Below are 26,699 nucleotides of genomic sequence, written 5' to 3'. Positions count from 1 at the left end.
TAAAAGCTACATATTTATGAAATTTCAAAATTGTACCTACAGTTTCTTTAATCACACTCTTTTAGTGCTCAGTCATATGTGTTTATGTGTGTACTTGTACTCTACTCTGCTGTAGTATTTGTATATTTGTGTGTACTTATACTCCACTATACTACAGTATAAATAATTCTTTAGTAACCCTCTGCCTCATTACAGGGGCCGAGGAAACATTGACTTTGCACTTGTCGTCTCCGAGCGCCTCCATAAAGCTCCTCTGCGGGATGTTAACTGGGTTTGATTTTTATGACGTGCTGATATTTTGATGCCCCCGCTGTGCTCCCGGCGTATTAATATGCAAATGAGCGCGCGCTAGCGTCAACTGTCACTTAGCGCGATGAGATGGGACTGCCTTTAAATGCGGGGGCGAGCTGCGGGGGAGGGGGCACAGGTTGGTAATGGCCTCGTTAGCGCTGTGCTAATTGGGAGCGCTTGTTTTGGAGAGCAGGAGGAGGAGGAGATGAGACAGGGCAGGGGTGGGAGGGGTCAAAATGCAGGGTACCACGATGAGGCTATTACTGTAGCGGTTAAAGGTTAAACAGATTAAAATGTCAATGTGAGATGATTTAAGGAGATGGGGAGATCAAGGTTTAGCGTTTCACTTTGTGAGCGCTGTATGTAGTAAAATACATAAAGCACGATTTCATCTAAAAGGAGCATTATGTAACTTTTCTGTGTGACGGAGCTCCTCACCACATCTCTAAAGGAGCACTTTAGTATCCACCATCTTGTCCTTTCAGTCATTACCCAAAGCTCATGACCATAGGTGAGGGTATAGAGATCCCTGCAACAAATCCACCCTCCAATCTCACGCTCCATTCTTCCCTCACTGAACCAGGACTAAACCACTTGCAGACTCTCCACCTCCAGAGAACCATGGCCTTGGATTTGGAGAAGCTGGATTCACACTCGGCTGCAAACCACCCCAGTGCATGTTGCAGGTCCTGGTTGGATGAACCCATCAGGACAACTTCATCTGCAAACAGCAGAGACAAGAGCCTGTGGTCCCCAGACCGGCCCCCCTCCGGCCCCTGACTGACAATGAACAGAAGCGGTGACAAAGGGCAGCCCTGTGGAGTCCAACATGCACCAGGATCAGGTTTGACTTACCGCTGGCAACGTCAAAACAGCTCCTGCTCTGGTCATACAGGGACCGGACAGCTCTTACTCTTACAGCGCCCCCTACAGGACACACTGAGGGACACGGCTGAATGCTTTCTCCAGATTCACAAAGCACGTGTGGACTGTGGCAAACTCCCATGAGCACTCAGCACCCAACAGAGAGCAAAGAGCTAGTCCAGTGTTCCACAACCAGGATAAACAACTGCTCCTTCCTCATTCAGAGGTCTGACTGTTAGATTCTCCTCTCCTGTATCCTGGAATACATCATGTCTAACTTGTATACTGTTATTCCAGTTGTGTTATGTGCATTATTAGCAGTGACTTTTGTAAACCTTATACAGCGGCTGTCCCATATGAAACCTTTCTATAAATGACTGTTCTCTTTGTTAGAACTGTGAATTATTCTCACCTCTTTTCACAGGAGCTCTCAGGAGCATCTGTGCTATCACTGAAATAGACTCACTGAACACAAGCCTGAGGAGAACTCACAAGACGTCTCTGCATTACCCCAAAAACTCTTCACACCTGCTCGGCCTTGTGAGCAGGGCTGTGAACAGGTCAGGTGATAAGTGGAGCGGCTTCTTGTCATGGATCTAAAATCTGACCTGAGAAAGACTTCCATGGAGCTGTATTTTGTATTTCTGCTGAAATCAAACTGCCATTTTCAGCTCACGTCAACCTACAGCTTTCACAAAGGTCAGATTTTGAAGGATTTTCTTTGGTTCATCTTATAACAATAATGCTCTTCATTCTTATATTGCTTTAGTCTTATACCGCAGTTTTCCAGATGCTCAAAGTCACTTTACAGTTTGGTGCATTGTTCATTCACTCCACACTCGGTGCTGGTAAGATACTATTGTAGCCACAGCTGCCCTGGGACAGACTGAGGCTGCCAATCTGCACCATCATCCTCTCCAACACCACAAACACTCACAAACCACATTCTTACAAGACAAGCTGAGTGAAGTGTCTTGTTGCACTGCTGCCCCACTGTGGCTCCTGGTTTTCTCAGTGGGCTTCCATCCAAGTCCTAATCAGACCCAGTCCTGCTTAGAAGGAGATCTGATGAGATCAGGCTGTGACAAGGAGCTCTGGCCACAAAGATCTTACTGTTCTTCCAAAGTTCTAATGCTGTCTCCTATTCGCTGGATGGTTAAAGCTACTTTTTTTTCAGTAGTCGTATAGATTCCAATTACACAACGTACACACAACACTCCAAACCACTAATTCATATAACTGTGTTATGACTGCAGTCAGGTACACTTTACTGTCCTGATATGAAAAGTCTGCCGCTGTTTTCAACCCAGTCAAGCAGGTCCTCTTGAGTCTTCAGCCTGGTCTGGACTACATCACAGAGGACCACAAGAATGCTTCAAGTGGTCTGGGAATCAAAACAGGAGTAGTCTTCATTGAGCACATTTGAGCCTGCTCAAAAAGCACCATCGAGTGCAGTGTTTCTACTGACTCCATCTAAAAAGCTCTGATGAAAAAGATGTAAGTGGGGCTATTCTAATAAATCATCTGAGATGTTTTTGAAGATCTGATTTCTGTCTTTGTTTACATAAATTGTCCATTAAATGTTCTCTGTGGTCAAACGCAGTAGCGTGTGCAAAGACAGAAGAGGATCTGATCACTGCAGAGCTGTCAGACTTAGATATGATCAGCCACACACACACACGCATACACACATACCCACACACACACATCAGGGTGATTTTCATTTCCTCTCAGGATATGAGACTGTGTGCTCATAACTGAGTATCATGGAGCGGATCACAGCGTGACTGACAGCTGCGTCTGAGCTGGAACCACAGTGTGGGGCTGTAAAATTCAGTGTTTAGTATAAAACCAGGAGATTTACACCAATATTAGAGCCTGGCATGGAATAGACATAGATGTAGATATTACAGGTAGTTGTGTTTGAAATACTGTGGATTGTACTTCTCCTGTGTCTGCGTTTGCTCTGAAACAACTGAACCAGACCAATCACACAGAAGCACTGTAGTTTGGGTGGAAGCCAGCTCTCAAAAGCAAAAATATGAACTATTATGTTGATGAAAAACACTTGAGAGGGGAAGATGTCTGTGCTGATGTGATAAAAGTTTGATTTCCCTTTAAATAAAACGTATTTATGGATAAATAATGACCTAACCAAAGCCCAAACCTCCCTCACTTGGTCAAATCAGCAGGAGACGAATGACTGCAAACTGTCAAACTGACTGTGAACATCCACACATTAGTTTGAATCTGTGTGCAACTCTTCATCACCAAATGCAATAATTCCTCCATCTCGTCTGCATCGCCGCTGTAGGCCTGTGTGTGTGTGTGTGTGTGTGTGGACTGAGGAGAGGGGAGAGAGCAGAGCCTTTTTAATCACTGCGTCTCCCTCCCTCTAAATCTAATTAGAGGTGTACGGGGTGAGGGGGGAGGGGGTACGGGGAGGAGGGAGCAGGAGAATGAAATCCAAATGAAAAGTGCCTCGCCGCGTCGACCCGAATCAGCTAATAAACACCCGCACCGCCATGACAGTCCTCCAAGGTGAGACCGGCACAAACAAATTACAGCTTCCTTCCTGAGTAAATGAAGACTGAGGGAGGGGAGGAAGGAGAAGGGGAGAGGGGGAGAGGGGAGAGGGGAGAGGGGTGCTACAGGTGCTAGAGGAGAGGAACTACTGTATGAGATGCTGAGAGGGGACGAGGCAAGAAAAATGATTTTGGTTTAAAACTGACTTTTCCTGAAAGTAAAGGCCAGCGCCACACACTACATGATTTTGGGTCTTAAACAAACACTAAGGCCCAAGCACAAGCACAAGATAAATGTTTTGAGTTCACCTGACGTCAGCTGTCTCCAGTCTACAGTAAAGACACTCGCTCTGAGACTCTGAAGTGTTCAAAAGATCAGAGCTCTGCATTTCTGGTTTAGATGTAAGTCAAAGAGTGTGGTGTTTATTATTATTTGTTAAATGTGGTGCAAAACTTCAGATACAGGATTTGAATGCACAGAAGGCTGCAGAGAAACTACACAGGAAGCAGAGTCGTGTTTACAGTAGCAACAGCTTCACCCTCTGCAATACTGGCCAATGCTGTGTACAGACTTTTAAACAGTTCACTTGTTTGTCAAAGCTGGAATCATAAACCACCAAATCTAAGAGAGGTGATAAACTCATCAGCCATGACACCCTTGAGGTGAGCCTGTACACAAACTGATGAGAAATTACTGCTCAGAGGGTCAGTACTTTACTTTACACTTGATTTGCAGCTCTGTCAGAACTACTTTGGACTCATTTCCTCTAGAGATACTTCTATTCAGTTTCCCCAGTGAAGTGAATATTGCTTTTGGAGGAGCAAAGACACCTGGGAAATGGAGTCTGAACAAACGCTTTCAATAGGGAAATGTGTCAATCAGACATGACTGTGTTGTACAGAACTTTTATGACAAAATTACATTATGTTTCTAGGTCCTTGGGTTTTGGAATTCAGCCCAAATTGGTAAAGAGCTGAGCTGTGAGAAATGACCAAAAGACAAGACTGTGGATATAAGTGGTCCACATGAGTGGGTGGCAGGGTGCTCCCTTATGTCAGGTTTACACATGATGCCAGTCGGTTGTGGCTCAGGGCCCAGACACACACTTGTAAATTCTGTGTTTTGATGTAATCCATGTGAACCTGCGCTGCCTTGTTCAAAGACACTCCACAGGACATTAGTTCTTATAACAGAGTCAGATTACATGCCCATCCTTATTGAGTTTAAACAAAGTGTTCCTGACAGAGTGAGGAGTTCTGTCACACAACAGGAGCTCGGAGTTTAACATGCACTGCCAGTGGCTCTTGTGGTTGAAATCTCTCTTCACTGCACGTCTCAATTAATGATCACACAAACATCCTGCATCATCTCCTCCTCTTCATCAGCACCCGGCTCCAGAGTCCACCCGTGCACATGCCTTACCCAGGTCATAGCTGAGGAGGTCTGCAGAGAAGCACTTGGCTCCATGGCTGAGGGACGTGTCATTGTGAGTGTTTCCTCCGAACACCAGCAGAGTCCCGCTCAGTAGCGCCATCCTGTGGAGGTACCGCGCCAGACCGCTTTCTTTAAGAATCCACCTGCACACAGAGACACGAGCTTCATGTAACCCCTGTTCTATGAGAATGAGAGTTCTAGATTGGATAAAGCTCACACACTGGGGGTTTTAGACAAAATAAATGTACAATCAGATATAGAACAAATGCTGCCATATGTGTGGGTTATGGACATCCTCCTTGCCAACTGTCCCTCAGCTGAGCATAGATCACAGGGGTCAGAGGTCAAGGGTCACCACAGAGGGGCAACTGTGCTGATCTGTGATGACATGTAGGATCCAACAGGACGCAGAGGAATGTATAAGCGAATAGATTCACCTTTTCCATGTCAACTTCAAAGTCTGAAACAAGGTCCAGAATAAAAAAAAAAAAAGCTTTCTATTATTGGGTTCGGTCAAGTGGTAACGGAGGGAAACAGGGGCAGATTTTTGACATTCAAATGTCTCTTATTCAGAAACTAGAGGGACTATTGAAATAAGTAAAGTATCAGAATGTAGGAAAGAGTTACACTCCAACAGGGTCAAGTTAAACCTGTGATATTCTTTCAAGTTCAAGACAAAAAATTTAAAAACTCATGTCAGTAACGGAGGGAATGAAATATGCAGCACTTTTTGGGCAATAAATCCAAACAGTGATAACTCTTGGTTCTCACTTCCATATCCTTAACAAACTGGTTTGAATATTTGCTTCATATAGTTTTCTACCATATGGTACAAGATTAGGTTGAAAAACCTCTTACTTTTTGACTCATGAGATTTTTTATTAAGAAAGGTCATGGTAATGGAGGGAAAAGTAACGGAGGGAAAATTGTGCAAACAAGTAGAAGGTGCATAATTTTACATAATTTGTCAACTTTTTTCTTCTGAATACTTTAATATTACTTCAAAATGAAAGGGAACTATTTCTATCAGTCCTATCAGTCTATCTGTCAGTCCTTCCAAGCAAATTTTTATCATTTTAAATACATTTTTTTGAAAAATCCTGTACCTTCATCAACAGTTCAAAGATGGAATAACACAAGATATGATGAAATACATCCATTTATTTACATGATTTGCAGGTCTATGAAATTTGGGAAATAATTTTTGTTTCATGTTTCATACATGGTCTGTTTAAAACGTATGGAACTTTAGAACCAAAAATGGTACAGAAAAAAGGTCAACAGTTTCATAAACTAGAGTACATATGTATCTGTTCAATACATTTTTATATCAGATGCATTAACTTGAATTGTTGGCCTTGCTGTTTACTTCTGCTTCACCGGGCCCTATTGTAATATTTAGTTTAGATCTGATCTGTAACTTAGCCTGATAGTCTCACCTGCTTGTCACCATGGAGCTAGATCTTACAAAGTAATACCAACTCTTACTGGAGACAAGCAGGTGGTGGACCCTTCATCAAAGAAGTTATCAACAGAGCTGCTTTTTAATAAGAATTGTGTGTGGTGACCTTTAGCAGAGACAGTCCTGATATTACCTCTGTGGGATTCTATAGAGGTGTGAATGAGTCTACTGTCAGCGCTCACTTGTGTTTGCATAAAATATTAGAACACAATTACTCTGTAATCTGTGCTCCCATCTCAGCAAATGCACCAAACGGAGCTGTGGCTGTTAAAACAGAGCCTAATTAAAAAGCCAAGTGTTACAGAGGAGAGCGAGGCCAGGGAGCTCAGCAGTGGGAGGGCAAATCCTCATATTGTTTCCTGCTGCCTTTTTGGAAAATTAAATGTTCCAATTTGAAAAGCTTGATGAGGGATAATCAGTTATATAATCTTTTTTTTTTTTTTCTGTTTTCCATTTTGAGGACTTTTATCATTCAGACAGTTGTCATCGCTCTGATCTATGAAACTGTACATATAAGAAATACAAAAAATATAAGATTCTGCATTTGAATATTGTTTTTTTTTTGGTCATCAGTTACGCCACAGATGAGGTTTTCAAATATTTCATGCCAAGTGCCACCTAAAAAACATGTACCCTTTTTTTCTGGGCTGTTAGACGTGCTCTTAAGCCTCCAACCGCATCAAAAAACGACTGCGCCCCACAATCCTGAGCGCCCCATACACAAATCCACTCAGGGTGTCCCAACACGACTTCAGTAAACTACAAAGCCGCATCACCCACAGAACACACAAACACACACAGAGCAGACAGCGACCACACAGAGAAACACACCCACAGACACACTCATCACTCCACGCCGACGAGGAACGGAACAGAGGAACGAACTGAAAAGCGAGTGCAATGTGCCACTTCTAGACACAACTGAATAACTGAGTCACTGCGAACACGCCGACAATCCAGCGACAGACACACCCTCCCTACACGAAAGTTTTAAAATGTAAGAAATTACCAATAACGATGGACAAAACTGAAATTCCATTTACCAAGATTAGAATTTCTGTCGAGATGAATGAAGAACTGTGCTTAAAGAGGGAGTATTTTTGGAACGTTCCATCGTCTAAAAAAACATGTCTGAAGAGGTTTTAGAGACATCTACGCATGTTTGAGTAATCTAGCGATCTCTCTGTATGAGATTTCTCCATAAATACGACAATAAACACAAAAAATTTCCATAAATATTACAAAAACATGACAGAAAACCACAGTAGTTTCATTAGAGGGACGCACAGTGATTCTGTTGTGATAGCGCTCTGAAGGGGGAGCGACAAAAGTGCACAAATGCATCTGTGTTTGTCACGATGTGCGTTTGGTTTGGTAAATGTGCAAAGGCTGGTAAATATCACTGCAAAACCAGAAAAGAATGTAACTCCAGTTTGGAACTTGAAAAACAGGTTTAAAAATCTTCCTTCACTTTTTTCACAGTTTTGTGTAAAGTGCCAGAGGAAGTTCTCTTAAAGAAGGGGTTCTCAAACTATGGGTGAGGGTCCAAAAAAGGGCACATAGTGTTTCAGTGCAGTTTGCTTGACTTTGTATTGGGTAGATAATTTTGACTTGGTCATTTTGTAAATAGCTCACATGCTGAAAAAGTGTGAACACCCCTGGTGTAAAACATGTAGCCTTCCATACCACCAGAACTAAACCAGGACTAAATTAGGTCTAAACCATACTTAAAATAAGTCGACATTACTGGTTCCAAGCAAGGACTAACCCAAAGGAAGAAATGTGGATTCATTTAACTCAACAAATTGAACTAGAGAAGAATGAGCGTAGCACCTGAAGGGGAACACATGCCACGGTTTGAGGTCTGTGTACTCAGACAGTCAGTCGCATGGTTCATACAAACTCAAGGGCTCTTGTTATGAGCTTTTAATAGAGAGAGAAATACTTTATCGATCCAGAGGGAAATTCAAGTTTGGCTGCAGCAACATTTCCACTGTGCTTCTCAGTGTCCTTTGTGTCTGAGTCAAAGGTCTCAGGTCAGGTCAGTTTAACACGAGGTCTGGTGAGGTCAGTTTGAGGAGAGGAAGAGCGCAGGGTGTAATGAGGAAGCACCAGCAGCCAGTGAGGATCCTTGGGCAAAACCTTCTGCATCTACAGAGAATGTGTGGAAATGAGAAGCACAGTAACAGCAGATTCCACATCAGAGGAGAGAGAGAGAGAGAGAGTGAGAGATGAGCTGAAAGCAGCATGTGTGACATCCCAGCTCCTGTTACACTCCCCTGCCTGTAGGGGTCACCAGAGTTCACGGGGTCAGCAGGGGTCATCTAATCTGTCCCCTGTGTAAGCATATACTCAGTCACAGTGCACTCCATCACAGAGCCGCTGTCTGTGATGGACTGAGGCTGCGAGGAGCTGTCACATGTCACTAACGCACTTCAGAGCTGAACATTCAAGTTGGATGAAGTACTTTTTGCAGTACAATATATTTACTGGCTGCACAAAAACATCATCTTTATTTAATTTGTGACCACAGTCTGTAAAAAGAAGTGGACTAAGGGAGTGTGATGACACCCAGTTTGGCTCCAGTCAAAGAAAGCTCATGGAGGTGTGCAGTTATAGTGATGTTATTAGGAATAGGTTTAGGAATGAATTATTTATGTACAAAAAAGCAGAATAAAAACACCAAAACATGTTAATATCAAAATGAGGAGCAGTTTATTTTTAGAAACATAAAAGTAATAATTACTTTTGTACACAAAATTTGACAAAATCATCTTTTAAAAGTCTGATCAGGTTCATTAGGTCTTCTGTACTGACTATACTTTCAGTTCTTATGTACTGTGTTTATTTCACACCTGGACAGTTTGGGCTGCACTCTGCTCCTTCCTCTTTAGTGTCTCGTGATGTTGCTCTAATGCAAGGGTGCTGACATTTTTTCAGCATGTGAGCTACTTACAAAATGATCAAGTCAAAATGATCTACCTAATACAAAGTCAAGCAAACTGCACTGAAACACTCTGTGGCCCTTTTTTGGACCCTCACCCACAGTTTGAGAACCCCTTCTTTAAGAGAACTTCCTCTGGCACTTTACACAAAACTGTGAAAAAAAAAAAAATGAAGTAGGTAAGATTTTTAAACCTGTTTTTTAAAGTTCCAAACTGGAGTTACATTCTTTTCTGGTTTTGCAGTGATATTTACCAGCCTTTGCACGTTTACCAAACCAAATGCACATCGTGACAAACACAGATGCATTTGTGCACTTTTGTTAGATAAACTTCAGCCAAATGTGGCAGTAGGTCTGTTCTGTAGATCTGCTCTATGCTGTAGACCTGCTCTGTGCCAACACTGGAACACAAATTTAGACTGGTTTTTGCTTCACGTTTGGTCTTGCTCTTCTAATCAGCCGCACTGTGGGAGGGGCTTGTGTTCGCTGTACGCAGGAAGGAGCGAGAGCGTGAAAAGGCGAGGGGCGGCGTGCTGACGTGAGGCAGATGGACAGGTAGGATGTTTAGGAAGTTGAACCTGCCCTGTGATGCACGCTGGTACACGAGGGCACACGCTGTTGCAGACGAGCCGTGCATAGGGAGCGTGTGTGTTTGTGATGCGCCGTAGAGTCTCCGCGGGTTTCAAATGAGCGCACAGGCTGCACTGAGACGCCCCACACGCTCCTGCACCCGCTACAAGTTTATTACCAACAGCAGCGGCCGGAATGAAATATGATCGCACTTGTTGAGTGTCAGACCTTGAGTGAGAGACAAGACCGAGTCCAAACACAAGTCCGAGATGAGACACGGCGATTTACCCACACGACCTTGGCGATCAACTGGTAGATTGCGATCGATGTATTGCGCACCCCTGATCTAATGCATTTGCTCAGCTCATTTGTACTGATTTTGATTTTGTCTTCAGACTTGGAGCAGGAGGACGACAGCTCCATCTACAGTCCCACATTTGGGGACATTTCTGAATCTCAGTGTCCTTCCTGATGATCCAACCATGGTACATGTTGCTCTCTGTGCCTGTGACCTAAGTGTTGTCCCAGTCGTCTGTGCTCTGTTGCAGTGTTCTGGGTGTATACATAGTGTTACTGACAGACATCAGTTGTTCTTGGGTTTGCCACTTAGGCTACGTTCAGACTGCAGGGCTTAACGCTCAATTCCGATTTTTTTGTGAAATCTGATGTTTTTGCAGGTCATTCACATTTCCAATTAAATGTGAGTATGTGACTCCAGTGTGAAAACGGCCCGAAAGTTCCCACATGTGCACTGGAGACGCGACGTCAACCACAGCGAGCGTGCTCTGTGTTTACGGAAGTTGTTCAAACATGGACGCAGCATCAAGCACCTGGAGATTTTAAAGTTCCTCTCGTACCGGAGCCAGAACATGAACAACTTACTTGTTTTAAGGAGGAGATTGAGAAGGAGAAGGACGAGGTTTTTTGGTCGTGGTGTTTTGTGGGGCAGTGGCAGCGACGTCCGTTGAAAGGAACGTGTGGATGTGGACCAAGAGTGGTGAGTGGTGATGTGCTTCAGTGACACAGAGTTCATTAACAATTTTCACCTACTTCAGCACAGAATAGTGACGTTTGTGTCTTGTTGATAATGTGTAGGTTGAATGAATGCGCTTTGGCCATTCACACTGAAGTCGCATGTCAAAAGATCAGATATGTATCGGTTTTAGGAGCACATATCCAAGTGTCCTGGGTCACATTTGAAAAAGATTAGATACAGGTCACAGGTGCCAAAAAATCAAATTTGGGTCACTTCAGGCTGCAGTCTGAACGCAGCCTTAGAGGCTCGTGTGCATGTTTTGGTTGTTTTCTTGTCACATTCTGTTTTGTGGTTTTTTTTTGTGTTAATGGCTCCACCTCTTTTCCCTGTGTATGGCTTGTTGCATGATAAATAAGATATTTCATATATTCCATTGCTCTTGGTCTGTTTTGTCCTTGGGCTGTAGCTGTAGTAATGTTGTGTGCTGTTTAACTGGGGTATTTGTTTTACGTTTGATCATGGCCCATTGTATTTTTTCCATTATATGTCCACTGAGATTCAGAAACACGTCCACCAGACTGTAAACCAGGATGAGGGGGTGTACCAACTCTTTGAAGAAATGGGCCTGCAGATGGTGCTGTCTGTAAATAAGAATAACAAATGTAGTAAACTAGTCGTGTCTCTGTTGCACATTTCATGGATTCACTTGACAAAAGTTTATTCATTCATATTGGTTTCAGTGGGTTTGGACGATTCACCAGGTTCATAAATGAGCTCTTGTTTTATTGTTTGTTTTTTATTCAGCTTTTGCAAATTAGTTTTAATATCCATAAAACTTTTATTTTACTTTCATGTGTAGTGTGTGAAGGGAGAAGAAGAATTTCAGTATTTGGAAAAAAAATATGTGAAAAACAGTTTTATTATGTATTGGTCTGTTTAGTTATTTGCAATATTAAACACGGTTTTATTTGTAAAATAACAATGGAATTTGAAGTTCAAGGAGGATGTAACTTAAAGGGGCTGTATTGCACAAAATTTACTCTTGTGAGGTTTAAGACTTGTTATAATGTTGTGACCACATCAAAAACAGAGTGAGATGTGTTTGTTTCATTCACACATGTTTGAGTAACTCTTTGTTACCTGGTCTCCAAAGGCTTGACCAGGTTTTGTACTCACCCTGTGTGTGTGTGTCTGTCCACCCACGATAATTCCGCCATTTATGGACCAATTGTCACCAAATTTGATACATAGGTCAAGCCCCCATGTTCAATGATGCAAAAATGCCGTATTTGAGGTCACACGGGTCATTTGAAAGGTCACCCCATTATAAAGGATCGGCAAATTCACCCAATCATCACACAAGTTGGCACACACATAACCGGGGTCCACTGGATGTTACAGGTTGAAACCGGTCAAAGTCACTTGAAGGTCAAAGTAACCAAAGTCAAATATGCGTTTTTGGTCGTAACTCCACGAAGGATGAAGCTCGAGCAACGGGAGTGTCTCAAAATCTCAGAAAAATTATTATCTCTTTATAATTCTATGCATTTGTATAGTCAAATATTAATAGTTTTCCAGATAATCACTAATTATAACAGTTTCTTTCTCTTTCAGTGTAACCATTAAAATTCTATTTGGAATAAAAATAATTTCCATTTCTTCTTTTTCTGGTGATACACAACACATATACAGCAACATTTACACAACTCATGAAAAATGACATTTTGGTTACACGCTAGTAAATGTGTGACCAATATCACACAGATGTTCATGGGCCTGTACAGATACACACATTGCATTGTGGATATAATGATCATGTAATATGGGCTGGACTTCTCATAAACTGCTTCCGTGGTGATGAACTGACCCCACCAATGCCTCATGGGGACCAGGTTGAGATCTCTGATTGCTCTTGTTTTTAGTCTGTCTTCATCGTTTTTAGTCTGTCAGTATCGATATCATGGGCTGCTGTATATATCTGTATTTTTGCTCTACTTTGCCAAATTATTTTGTGACAGCATTGCAGTTGTGTTGCTTATTTAGAGAAAGGAACCATGTTTATGCAGGACATTTGACATATTCACTGTTCAATTATTACAACATCACATTATTTCATATTCACTTTGCACAGGTCATAGTTTAACAAAGACTTATCACATGACGTAGCACATGATTTAAAAGTGTTGATTTAAAAGAGCATTTAGAGCAGTTCAATATCACATGTGTCTTTGTAAAGTACATGTGGAGCTGGTGTACACTGTGGATGAATCAGCACTGACCATGGCAACAGTTTGACGTGGTCTAATGCTGAGTCACATGCACTAAACAAATGCACTTTGTTCTGTTCATGCATGTTGAGTAAATGGCCGATAAATACACCATTCAGGTTTTGTGTGTGTGTGTATTAAGTAAGGGTCCGAAAGCCTTTGACTTTTACTGAACCGTATTGAATTGATTTGAAATATATCCTTTTGAATTGTATCGAATCAAAAGTGCACTATCGAGATATAAGCCTGTCTTCTCTCTACAGTTCAAATCTTAAAATTATCTAAAATCTCCCCACTATTTCACAGAAGAGGTACTGTCTCTCTAGTGCTGTCAAGCAATTAAAACAATTGAGAGATTAAATAATTATGATCTGTAATTAATTAATCTAATTAATCTCTTTTTTAATATCACCTAAAAATTGCCTAGAAAAGCCTTCAACTTGAGGTATTTTCATTTGAATTCATTATTACATTATTTTCATACTATCATTAACGTTTTTATATAAGTATCATCATTATTATTATTACTAATCTGCATAAATAAATTCAACTTTACAACATATAAACATCACCACTCTAGAGCCACATCAGCCCGTTTGACATTAGAATGTGTTTAATGCAGCTTTGCACAACTCTCACAGAAACAAAACTTAAAACCACATGGCTAATTTGCATAAACTAAGCGGAGAAAATGATGTGGTTCAACTTCTACTAAAGGACACGACTCAGTGGAATATAGATGTTCTTTCTGTGACAGAGGGATGTTCTGCGGAAGGTGAGTCTGTTCTGTGTCTGTGTTGTGATGCTTTCAGAGATCAGACGTGTACAGGTTTATCACAGAACGGGAATGAAAATTAGGCTACAATTCTTTGCAGGAGTGAGCGGAGCAGGACTGCACAGTGCAACTGTGTCCTAACAACACATAAAAACAGATTTTATAATAAGGCAACTCACATACAGAAACAGTAAAGTTATACTGATAAAATGGTCTGAGGGGGGTTGCTCAAATTGCAAAAACTAATTTGACAACAATAACATGACTTTTAACATTTCTCTGTCCAGCATGTTTAAATCTTACAAAGGTCACTTGATTGTGGCCGATGTGAGACCTGCAGGTTTTAATCAGGTTGAGGAAACATGACTTTATTATCAATCTCTGGTGAGGCTCCTCCCTCTGGAATCCTCCTCCCCAAAACTTTTGGAGGGAAAATTCAAATGTAGCAGGACACAGGACAGATCCAGGAGCAGAGGACACACAGTGTGGAGCAGGAGGATTATGAGAACTGATCTGGAGGTGAGACTTTTTAAAGATTTTATTTGCTTCTCTGGCCTAGAATGTCGTCATTGATAAAACAAGTTTGTAGTGTTTTATTTGAAATTAGAGTTAATGTAAGGACTGTTTCCATGAAACAAATTGAATTTGACTGTCAATCTACAAGAGTGTGACAGTTGTACTAAGATTATGTAAGATAATGTGTTGCTTCCAGAGTCGTCTACAAACACAGAGTGACGTCCAGAGCTCTGCTGGAGCTGTGGGGAAGTTCATCAATGTTATAGTTGATGTTTTAGAAAAAAAGAAGATGTTTAAGAACCAACAAAACACAGAGCACAGATGAACAAAGTAAGTAAACCTACTAAAATGATTTTAAAATAATTTTTCAAAATGTACTTCTATTGAAACAGTTATCGTGTTTCTACAGGGTGATGTGGCACTAGGAGACTTTATACCAGATGCCCTCCCTGTTACTGTGTTTAGAGGAAGAAAAGCAGCACACGGTGAGTTTAGTTTCTGCAGATACACTTCTAATGTTCTTGTTCTTCTGTTCTGGTCCATTATAGGTACTTTAAATGTATTTAAACATGTACAACAGAGTAGATCATCAGAATGTGATCATCATGTGTTATTCTGTGTCCACAGGCAGAGACCAGAGCTTCTTCACTGGAATAAATCTTCACACTGTCCAGCTCCAAACTGTGTGTCTCTGTCCCTGTGCTCTCTTTGTGTTTGATTCTGTTTAAGACAATACAGAACTGTGGAAAACTGAAGACTGTTTTTGTATTCTTTTACAGAATTAGATCAATTAAATTAAATTATACAGACTTATACATTTCACGATAAGGTAACATAAGATAAATCTGCATATTCAACATGATTTGATCAAATTTCATCAACATGAAACAGTGACGTTCATGTTCTGAGAAAAATATGTGTAGAGGGGATCGAAATAAGTTTCAAAGCCTAAACATCATTTTATTGCATGCAACCGCTTTCCAGAACTTTTTTATGCAAATCCAGCAACCTTTTTTTTTCAGTGTAGAGATTAAAAATAAGATTAACGTGATTAAAAAACATAACGCGCTAAATATGACTGTAATTAATTAATCGCGATAATTTGACACCCTATGTCTCTCGGCGTGTTCTGGATGATAGCGTCCGTATGCGTGCTGCGTCTTACCATGTCCTGGAGGGCACGTGGTATCGGTACAGGTGGTCCACCAGGCCGTACTTGTTGTGTCCCAGAGCCTTGTATCCTCCATGCACAAACACACTGCCACTGCCCTCGTCGTACACACTGCTGTGGCCATACCCGCCCCGCACCACGGCGCCCCGAGTGGACAGCACCCGCCACGACTTGTCACCTGGAGCACACAACAGAGACACACAGGCAGTGGAAGGTTAGGAAGACTTTATCAATATGGATGAAATGTCAAGTATTTGAAAACAAATGGATTTGGAAACGATGAAACTGCCTCACTGTAAATGTTTTGTTGGTTTGCTTTTTTACTTAAAGTGGATCTGTTATTTAAAATGGACCGTTCAGAGCTTTTAATCATGTTTTATGTCTCTTCCCTCAACATTGACCTTGTATTTGGAGTGATTTTTGCATCTTTGAGCAATCTTTAAACACTTATTTTGAAGGCACATAACATAATGATCCAGAGGTGTCATGATTTACCACCATACAGCAGACACAAGCCAATGTTTAGAATTGTGTTTAGAATGTATTTATTTGGAGGATAAACCCCTTGAGATGTCTCCCCATTTCATTTTCGAGGGAGTCCTCATAAATACAACAACAAAAGAAAGATACAGTAGGGCAGACAGTAAGATACAGAAATTTAAAAACGCATCAAAACAGCAAAATCAACACAACCACAAACACACACACACACACACACACACACATACTCACACACACTCAATCATACTTGACTGTTTGACATATAATAAAACAAGTTTGAGGGGGGAAAAACAGAGTTCATAGATAATCACAACAAGATGAACAACAAAAATTCAACAAAATGATCAAAAACAATGACATGGGTTCTGTAAATATTGAACAAGAGCATTTTTAAATGAAGGGACTGACGTTAATGCACAAATCAATGAAGGAAGATTGTTCCAATCAGAGGGAGCTTTATATTTAAATGAGTGTTTTCCTGTTTGTTTTTTGACTCTTGGGACGACAAAAAATATCTGATCTGTGTGACGTAAACTGTAAGAGGACCAGAATGGAATTAAATACTGTTTAAGATATTTAGGAAAACTGAGATGAATGCATTTAAAGATAAATAATAACAGTGAAGTTGAGGTTGGGAGGACAGAGTGAGCAGGACAGTTGTTGAGTTCTGAAGGGACAGTGGAGAATGAACGTGCACAGATTGTTCTAGATAACGTTGAGTGGTTGGAGGAGAGAAGTTGCAATATGCAATGCAATATGACTCCTTTACCTTCACCTTTGCAACTTTTCTGATGGGAATTGGACCAAGGAGATGTTACGACTTTGCCTTAAATGTTCCACAGAAGAGCATTAAACCATTTCTGTTTAAGGTATTTATGGATTTTACCGTTTCATTATTTATTTTGCGATATTAATATTTTGACAGCTCACATGTGGTGGTGAATAATCATTTTTGAACTACTGTAGAAAAAAAAAATATATATATATCTATATATATAGATATATATATATATAGATATAGATAGATATAAAATTCTTGTTTATTTATTCTGATAACTGTACATGTAAGACATACAGAAAATATAAGATTCTACTTGGCTTTCTGGCATTCTGTTGGCTTTGTGGTCATTAGTTACCACCACACAGATGAAGTTCTCAAATATTTCACATCAAGTGCCACCTAAAAAACATGTCACTTTCCATACCATCAAAACTAAACCAGGATAAATTAGGTCTAAACCAAACTTAAAATAGGTCTACATTACTGCTTCTAAGATAGGACTGACGAAGAACTGTGGATTAAATTAACTCAGCAAATTGAACTATTGAACTGGAGAAGGATCTGCGTATCACCTGAAGGTTTATGGAGGTTGGACTGACATCTTGTTTCAAAGGAGATGTTACAGTTTGGCCTTGAATGTTCCACAGAACATTAAACTATTTCTTTCTAAGGTATTTATGCATTTTTAACAGTTTCATTATTTCTTTGCCATATTAATCTTGTGGAGCTTTTGACAACTCACGTGTGGTGCTGGATAATCATTTTCTGAACTACTGTAAAAAGAATATATATATATATATATATATATATATATATATATATATATATATATATATATATTATATATATTATATTTTTTTTTTTTTTTTTTTTTTTTTTTTTTTTTTTTTTTTTGTTTATTTATACTAACAGATAAGATGTTGAGCTTTGTTTCAGTTTTTGTTTCATGTGCATAAGTGCAGTAATCACAGAGGTATGAACCATAAACCAGGTTAACAAATCTGCAATCTGACATTTACAGCAAACTCCACCTGAGACTCTGACCTGTGCTCTCAAATGGGGAATTATTACAGATTAATTTCATCATATTTTGTCAGGAAAATGCACACATGCTGATCATTTCTATTCTGCCCTACAAAGGTAAAAGAGTTTAACTCTCCAGACTGTGAAACTAAGAAAAATGACTTCAAGTTTGTGTTTTGTCCAGACAAAAGTAGAATAGGCAGAACTCCCAAAATGTGACAACTAGTTGCCCTAATGAAGAAATATTTGTATATGAAAAATACTGCACTCAAAATTGACCTTTGGCCTTATATGTCAGTTCCTGTTCTCTGTCTTTTTATCATGAGCCAAAAATAAGTTTTGGTGCAAAGCCCAAAGGCAGAAACTGACATGATCATGATTTGGTTGATTTTGTCCAGACTTCCATCTATTATAAGAAAAACACGTCACCAAGCTCCAGTCATCATGTGTTGGAAATGATACAGAAGAGATTTGGATTTTCTGTTTAGTTCTGATCAGGATCATGACACTTCCACAGTGACACAAGTGACTTTGCAGTTTAATGTGTACAGTATGAATAAATACACACAATACTTTTACTTTAAAGATCATTGAAGTAGAACTGAACAAGACCCTAAGATACTTGAACTCCTCCACTAGAGGCAGGTTGATGCGGTCGCTGTATCGGACCGTTGTGGTGAAGAGGGAGACTGACTGATACAAGCGCTCGAAATGAGTTTCCTCCGCAGGGTGTCTGGGCGCTCTCTTAGAGATAGGGTGAGGAGTTCAGTCACACGGGACGAGCTCAGAGTAGAGCCGCTGCTCCTCCACATGGAGAGGAGCAGTTGAGGTGGCTCGGGCATCTGTTCTGATGCCTCCTGGGCGCCTCCCTCTGGAGGTGTTCTGGGTATGTCCCACTGGGAGGAGGCTCCAGGGAAGACCCAGGACGCTGGAGGGCGATGTGTGTGGGTTGGCCTGGGAACGCCTCGGGGTTTCTTCGGAGGAGTTGGAGGAAGTGTCCGGGGTGAAGAAAGTCTGGGAGTTCCTGCTTAGACTGCTGCCCCCATGACCCAGCCCCGGGTAAGCGGAAGAAACTGGATGGATAAGTATAATTGAATACAAAGATTTATTTATTGAATGTGTTAAGACCCTGAGCCAAGGACGAAGCAAAAAGAAGGAGGCCAGAGGTTGGATTGGAAAATAAAATATATTTATGAACTAAATCACAAACAAATAAAAAAAAAAAACACACACTGTTTCTGCCTTTGGCCTTTGCACGAAAACTTATTTTTGGCTCATGATACAAAGACAAAGAACAGGAACTAACAAATAAGAATTAAAGGTTAATTATGATTTCAATATTTTTCACATATTTATTCACATGATAAAGGAGGACGCAAATGCAAACAAAATGACATGAACTCATTTTTGACCATGATTTTTGAACATGATGTTACGGTGTTCTGCATTTGTAGTGTCAGTGTCAGTGACCCATTAGATCCATGAACTTCTTGTGTTACAATAATATTCCTTTTGTCTGCCCAGCTGTTTTATCATTATTAGTATTATCAGTATTATTATATAATATTATCAGCCTACAGAATGCTGTGACGTCATCTGAAGCTCAACAATTACACCATTACTAAAAGCTCCACAGAGTAGATTTAGCTGACCGTGCCTTTTTTAATGCCCACAAGTTCTATTTGATGATTTTCTAAACTTCCTGATGTCTTGGCTTGCTCCACTCATTCTTTCTGAGCCAAAAACACAGGCTTTGAGAAATGGCCCTAGGTAAGAGGTACAGCGGAGAGGGGAGGCACAGGAGGAAATGAGCTTTTATTCCATTTAAAATCCAGCTTTATTAAAACAGCACAATGAATACAAATTAATGTATGCAAAAGGGAGCTCATATTACATCACCCGAGCAGCGCGCCATAACAAACAAATAAACAAAGGACGGTGCGCAGAGGAGAGGTGCATAAAGATCAAAGCGAAGAAAAGACATGAAACGGAATAGAAAAGAGAAAGAGCTATTGGAGTGTGTGGAGGTGGGAGAATAAGTCCCACCGTGTCCACAAGGGGGAGTAGAGAGCACTGTGAAGAAGAAGAATCATGTCCTTAAACATAAGAAGGGGTGAGTACGTTTGTTTCATTCATAATGTCCAGTTTGCATTCATTGAAGTTAAATATAAAGTACAACCACAGCGCTCTAAAGTGCTGGACAAAGACAATATAAAGTGTAATTTTATAAAACTAAACAAAACAAAACAACACAAATGTCCCCTTAGAATGTGTTAAAAGTCAGTGCAGACAAGAGTGAAAAAATGCATAGCACACTCAGATGGCCCATGTCCAAAAACTTATTTTATTTTCAAAATAATGTATAGATAAAAAAAACTTATATATATATATATATATATATATATTTATTTATTTATTTATTTATAGAGTGTGTTATGCATTTTTTCACTCTTGCCTGGCTGCTCCTTGCATTTACACCTCTACAAGAATTTTGGTGTGCGTTTTCTGTTTCTTTTGAAAAGTCAGTGCAGAGACAAAGATTTGAAAATATTTCAAGATGGGCCTGTTCCAATGGTAAATGATCACAGTTTTATATAACGCCTTTCACCTTCGAGGCTCAGAGCGTTTTACATCAACAAACTACTCACCCTCACACACACATTCATACACCAGTGTATGCAGACACTGGGGGCAAGGGGGCTAAGTGTCTTGCCCAAGGACACAATTGCAGCATTCATCTCTTCTTTCATCTGACAGCTCAACTAATTTTACTTCAAGAGCAGGATTCAAACTGCCAACTTTTGGAACAGTGGACAGACACTATTCCAACTGAGCTACTGATACTGAAGACGCTTTAAAGAGTCTGAGACCAGCTAGAGCAAACGTCCAAGACCTTGGAACATCTAAAATCATCTGGTCTGCTGATCTCAAGGTTCTACAGGGAACATGTTCAGACAGGAGCTCACAGAGAAACAGGAGGGGCCATGTACGCAGACATTTAAAAATCATCAACTGAATTTTATAATCAGTCCTGAAGCTGACAGGAGCCAGAGAAGAGCGGCCGAGATGGGAGAAATGTGCTTGTATTTCCTGGTGCCTGTGGACACTTGTCTCAGTGTTTTGGTGGAGTGAGCCCTGGTCCAGTCACAGTTCAGGGAGTTACAGCAGTCCAGTCAGGAGATGAAGACCTGAATGACTCGTTCAGGTTTATAAGCAGGTGAAGTCTTTATAATGCTGTTATTATAGCATCAACTACATTGTATCACCTCAGAGGTCTGCTGCTCTCTTTACATTATCATCCGAGGTGGACAGTACTCATTACATGTATTCAAATACAGCTGGATAGCTTTATCATAAAATTAGTTTTCAAACCTTATGCTTGAGTATGGGCCTAGTCTATTTGACCGTACAACAACAGCCTACTCTTACTCTGGACCTTTGAGATGCTTTTTACACCATATGTGGTAGCAAAGGTGGTAGAAGACCTTCTAGAGGAAATACTTTAGAGCAAATGAACCATTTCATGGGTCTAGAAGAGATTTACATTGAGAATATTGAAGGATTTGAACATTTGTATTCTTTGTTTTATTGTAGTGGTCTAGGCTCAGTGTTGAGAAATAACTAACAGTGATCCATGAACTGAAAATACATAAGAGAGGACATGAAAGGGGATTGAAAAAATATATATTTTGAGAACCTGTGTTCCACTACTCTTTCATTTGCATTCAGAATACAGTTACTTTCCTAAAATCAACCTCATGCCATGGGGTACTTGGTCTCAGAAGATTAGTAAAATAAAAGAAAACTCTACTCCAGCAGATGCACACGTGTGATTTTACTTCTCTAATTAGTTAAGAATAATTCAACTGTTCTTTAACTCGTTCTTTTATCTCTTGTTTTATTTGGTCTTTTAGCTCCTCTTTAAGCCATTCTTTTACCTGTTCTTTTATTTGTTCTTTTAACTCCTCTTTAAGTCGTTCTTTTATTTTCTCTTTTACCTGTTCTTTTATTTTTTTCTTTTACCTGTTCTTTTATTTGGTCTTTTAACTCCTCTTTTACCAGTTCACTCTCCATGTGTTCATGTGCAGGCCGTGGACTTGTTACACCTCCTGACACACACCTTTGACAGCCATAATGAGACTATTTTAAGCTTTATTCTGGCCTTTTTATAATACTTTTGGTTTCATAACTTCAGATATTGCAATTGTGGATTTTGGATCGTGCAGTGTGACGAGGTCAGGCTAACCTCGCAGATGGAGGAAAGAGCCGCTTTTCATTGTGTTTTCATGGATTTAAAGGTGCATTAAGTAACTTTTCTCATACAAAAGTTGTCTAGACTCAGGGACGTTATATAAAATCGACATTTGTGAACTTTTAACCATGTTTCGTCATAATTCACTGGCTCTAAGTTCAATGTTGATTGTTGCTTGAATAATCCTGTATTGAACTGCATTTGATTGTTGTGTGCTCCAAAAAAATCTGTTTTCCCCTACCCCCTATCTCCGCCCACAGCTCTGAACTTATTTGCGATTATTTAAAAGGTTTAGAATCTGGATCATAGATTTTTCAGCAATAAAAACAAATAAATGAGAAAAACAAATGAGTGAATGGGAGGGGAGTGAAGGAGAGGGAGGGAGGACAGGAAGGCAGAGAGCAGAGGAAGAGAGGGGAAGAGGAGGAGTGTGAGTCAAGAGAAAGCGATGGAGAAAGGCCAGTGGAGGAGGGAGAAGGCAGATTTATCACTGTCTGCTCCTAATGAGTCCCTGTACGTGTGCTCCCGCTATACACAGGAGCACAACAACATTTCACTATTGATCCCGGAACAAGTTTGTCCACTAAAGTTTCCTCTAAATTGTGTTTTGTCTCCTTCAGAGGGGACAGGGTCAGGAGAAGTCACACACCGAAGACAATACAGACGTCAAAAATCATCTCCACAGCTTCAAGTGCCTCAGGTCCTCCTCAGGGTGCTCCTCCCACTGGAACAAACTTGGGACATCTCACCAGAAAGTTTCTAAGTGTCTTTAGCTCCTCTTAGGCCTGAACATGTTCTTGAACAGCTTTGCTTTGGCATTTCATCTTTTAGAACTTAAAGCAAACCTGTTTTGCAAAATCAAGCTTTAGTTGTTTAGTAAAACCTGTTCTCTCCTCATTGACCCTGTGAAGTTGTATTTGGAGTGATTGAGGAGGTACGGTGGCTGAGTGGTTAGCCATTCCCCCATCAACCCAAAACATGTTACAGGTCTCCAGAACAGTTGATAGTCAAGGTCAGTTAAAAACATTCAATCAATGAACCTGCCGAGGGACGACAGGTGGAAATTAGCACTGATGCTACAACCTGCAACAACAATGCATCTCTCCTGTTAAGGTTAATGCAAAAATTGTGCGCTGTCCCTGTCTCAAATAAATAAATTAATCTGTGCATGTTTGTCATCTTTTTATTGTTTATGTTCAAGATGGCATATTGCCAATCAACTCGTGTTTTCAGCTCCGTCGGTTCACAGCCGCGGTGACGCACTGCTTTATCCAGTTTTATTTTTTTAATCAGTGATACATGTAGGATTAGGCTGCATCGCATCGGCATTTTAGTACAAATGTGATGCTTTGTTGTGATGATGTTTACGGCGACGTCAGTTCCCATTGGGTTTTCTAACACAGAAGTCAGTGGACTTGGAACAACTGTTGATGACATCCAACATGCACACAATATTTACATTTATTTAAATCATTTGGATGATTTCAGTCCTGGAACTGCCAATCTCCACTGAACTAAAGATAAAGATACTGTTAACCTGAAAATGCACTCACTACATGACATCACAAAGTGAAACTGAGCATTTTGAGCTTTGACATGTATACAGACTGAAAATAAAGAGTTACTCAAACATGTGAATGAAACAAAACACAACTCCAGGTGTGTTTTTGAGGAGGTTTTCTAACATTGTAACTTGTCTTAAAGCTGACAGGAGTCAGTTGTGTGTAATACAGGACCTTTACGGAGTGTTTTCGAGTGTGTTTTGCCTGTAGGAGTAATGTATAAATGTATATGTAAATATTTCAATCTGAAAATGTGTGTTTGTGCTGATGAGCTGCTCTCTACTGATGTTTTTGTTGTATTGTAAATGTTCCCTGGGTCATTTTATGAAGTACTCTGTGAGCTGTTTAGCCTCTGCTCAGGGGCCACACACGAACACGAGCTCGTGCAGTACATTTATTGTGGCATATTTAATGTAATACAGTGCGAATAACTAATAACAGTATTCAGTCTATTCAAGCTGCACGAGCTAAATGTATTAGAATATGATGCTCTTTATGAACCTGCACACACTGATGTGAAAGAACATTCTCTCTCACACACAGTCGCTCGCTTGGCTCACAGGTTTGTCATCTCTGGTGTTTCACAGTATGTCATTAAACCTTTCTATCACCATGGAGACCAAACCAGAACAAGATACCGGTCAGATCTGAATGTCTGTTTTTCTAGATATTTTTGAGCTATAAAACCACCTGTATATTGAATACATGGGAAGTAGAGCTGTTTAATGCCATACTGTGGAACATTACAAGTAGAGCAATGGCATTTCCATGGAAACAAGAAGGTGACAGAGCCACTACTGAAAAGTTGCACAGTGCACGTTTAACCCTAACCTGTGTAAAATAATAACCCAGCACTGATTCACTGTTGGACTAACACAACTCTGGGTTATTTTGACCCAACAGTTTGGGTTATCATTTTAACCCAGTTTTGTGGGTTGTTTTTTCTACTTAATTCTGGGTTGTATTTTACGGCTCTGCTGGGTTCATTCTACCAAACACATGGGTTAAATGTGTATCATGACCACCACAGTGCTGTTTATAAAAACATGTATTTAAATAAATCATTTCATTTAAAACATGTCACACCATTAACAGCATCACATTATGAATTCAGCAGTAAAATGTTCATTTAAATTGTCCATTTTGTAGTTTGTACTTTTGACAGACGTTTAAGCGCTGAGTTGTTTTCTCTCAGATTGTGGAGCTTCAGTTTGAAGGAGATTCCACTGTGACAAAAGAGAGAGACAGGGTCATGTTTCAGGTCAGATACATCTGGCTACACACACGTTATAAAATATAAACATATAACACTTACATTTAAGCCAAACCCTAATGTAACATTTCCATTTGTGACTGAACAGAAGCTTTAGGGTTGAGTCTGAGTCAGAGTTCAGGGCTGTGGACTCTGTGGACTCTGCTCCACTGAAGAAGAAGAACACAGAGAGGTCACATATAAACACACAAATGAAGCTTGGGAAATATTAAATCAAACCCAAATGTGGATTCTTAATTTTAAGACACATTCAGATCCATAAGAAAAACACAGTGTTCATTTCTTTAAGCAGGTGTTACCAACAGTTAAAGACTAGTTATTTGTGTCATGTAGAGGCTTAGCAGGCACAAGTCAAACATTTATTTAGTGACATTAACATTAATTGACACACAGTTATTGAATTGTGTAAAGTTTCTGATAAAATCACAAATTTAAAGTAATAAACATGTTTTACCTTTTACCAGCTGTTTGTCTGATGCAGTAGTTGAGGTGAGTAATGGTCATCGTTGACAGTACAAGAGTCTGTTTTTGACCCAATTCTCTGGGTTGTTTGAGACGATTTGACTCAGAATGTTAAGACCGGGGAAAAGCGGGAAAATGTCTATCATTATGTTAGATGTGAAATGACCCAGCCTGTTGACCCAGCGTTTGAGTTTAGAAAAACAATCAAACTCTGTGAAAATAACCCCCCAAAACAATGATGCAACAGCCCTACACAAGCATCTGGGTAGAAAAAAATAACCCAACATTTTTGAGGGAGAGGGTCAACTCCAAAGTCTCAGTCTCCCTCTAATCCAGCCTCAGAGGAACACGTGATCATCTTCACATGACCAGACTGCTGCAGTGTCGTGTAAACAGTAAAACAGGATGTGAGTAATCTGATTAAACCTGAACATTTCACACCTAAAGTAACACTGAGGGTCAGACAGATGATGTGGGTGCAGCGCTCTGGTTCAGTTTGGCTTCAAAACTGAGCAGACACTTCCCTCTGCTGGTGGCACTGGGGAATTAAAGAACTGTATCATTTGTTGACAATTGTGAGAATTCTAAACTTTGATATGAAATACTAGCATTAATTCTATATGACATAAATATATAGACTATAATTATGTTGTGTGTTAATCCAGGAGTGCTGTGGGACAGATCTGTGTCTTTGGAGGGGCACTGCAGCCAAGAGGTTCAAAGATGTTTTGAGCAAAGCTTCAGAACATCACTAAACTCAGACCAATTTGATCAAATGCTGATCTTGAAATGATTGTTCACTCTTTTATTTCATCTCATTTAAATTATTTTAATTCTCTTTTTAGTTGTTTTAATACTTCTACATTTAAGCGGCTGCAACTTGTTCAAAACGCGGCTGCAACTTGTTCAAAACGCGGCTGCAAGGTTTTTAACAAGAGCAACCAGACGAACTCACACTACACCAGTTTTGTCTTCACTGCACTGGCTCCTGTTAAGTGCCATGATGGTTTTAAAATATTGGTTTTAACTTACAGAGTTTTAAAGAGCTT

General features: G+C 40.2%; 1 protein-coding gene across 1 annotated transcript in view; it reads right to left on the bottom strand.

The window, feature by feature from the left end:
* Positions 1-26,699, bottom strand: part of atrnl1a (attractin-like 1a) — a 499,802-nt gene that overhangs the window by 406,705 nt on the left and 66,398 nt on the right. The window contains exons 10-11 of the mRNA XM_055162865.1: positions 15,791-15,974; positions 5,104-5,258 (exon numbers count right to left, since the gene is read on the bottom strand). Coding sequence (XP_055018840.1) covers positions 5,104-5,258; positions 15,791-15,974 — 339 coding nt within the window. The remainder of the gene's footprint in view (positions 1-5,103; positions 5,259-15,790; positions 15,975-26,699) is intronic.

The sequence above is a fragment of the Boleophthalmus pectinirostris genome, unplaced genomic scaffold (genome assembly GCF_026225935.1).
Source record: "Boleophthalmus pectinirostris isolate CB_2022bp ecotype Guang Dong unplaced genomic scaffold, ASM2622593v1 HiC_scaffold_5, whole genome shotgun sequence".
Taxonomy (NCBI): Eukaryota; Metazoa; Chordata; class Actinopteri; order Gobiiformes; family Gobiidae; genus Boleophthalmus; species Boleophthalmus pectinirostris.
The sequence above is the reverse complement of the archived record's forward strand: the minus strand, read 5'-3'. Positions and strand labels throughout refer to the sequence as shown.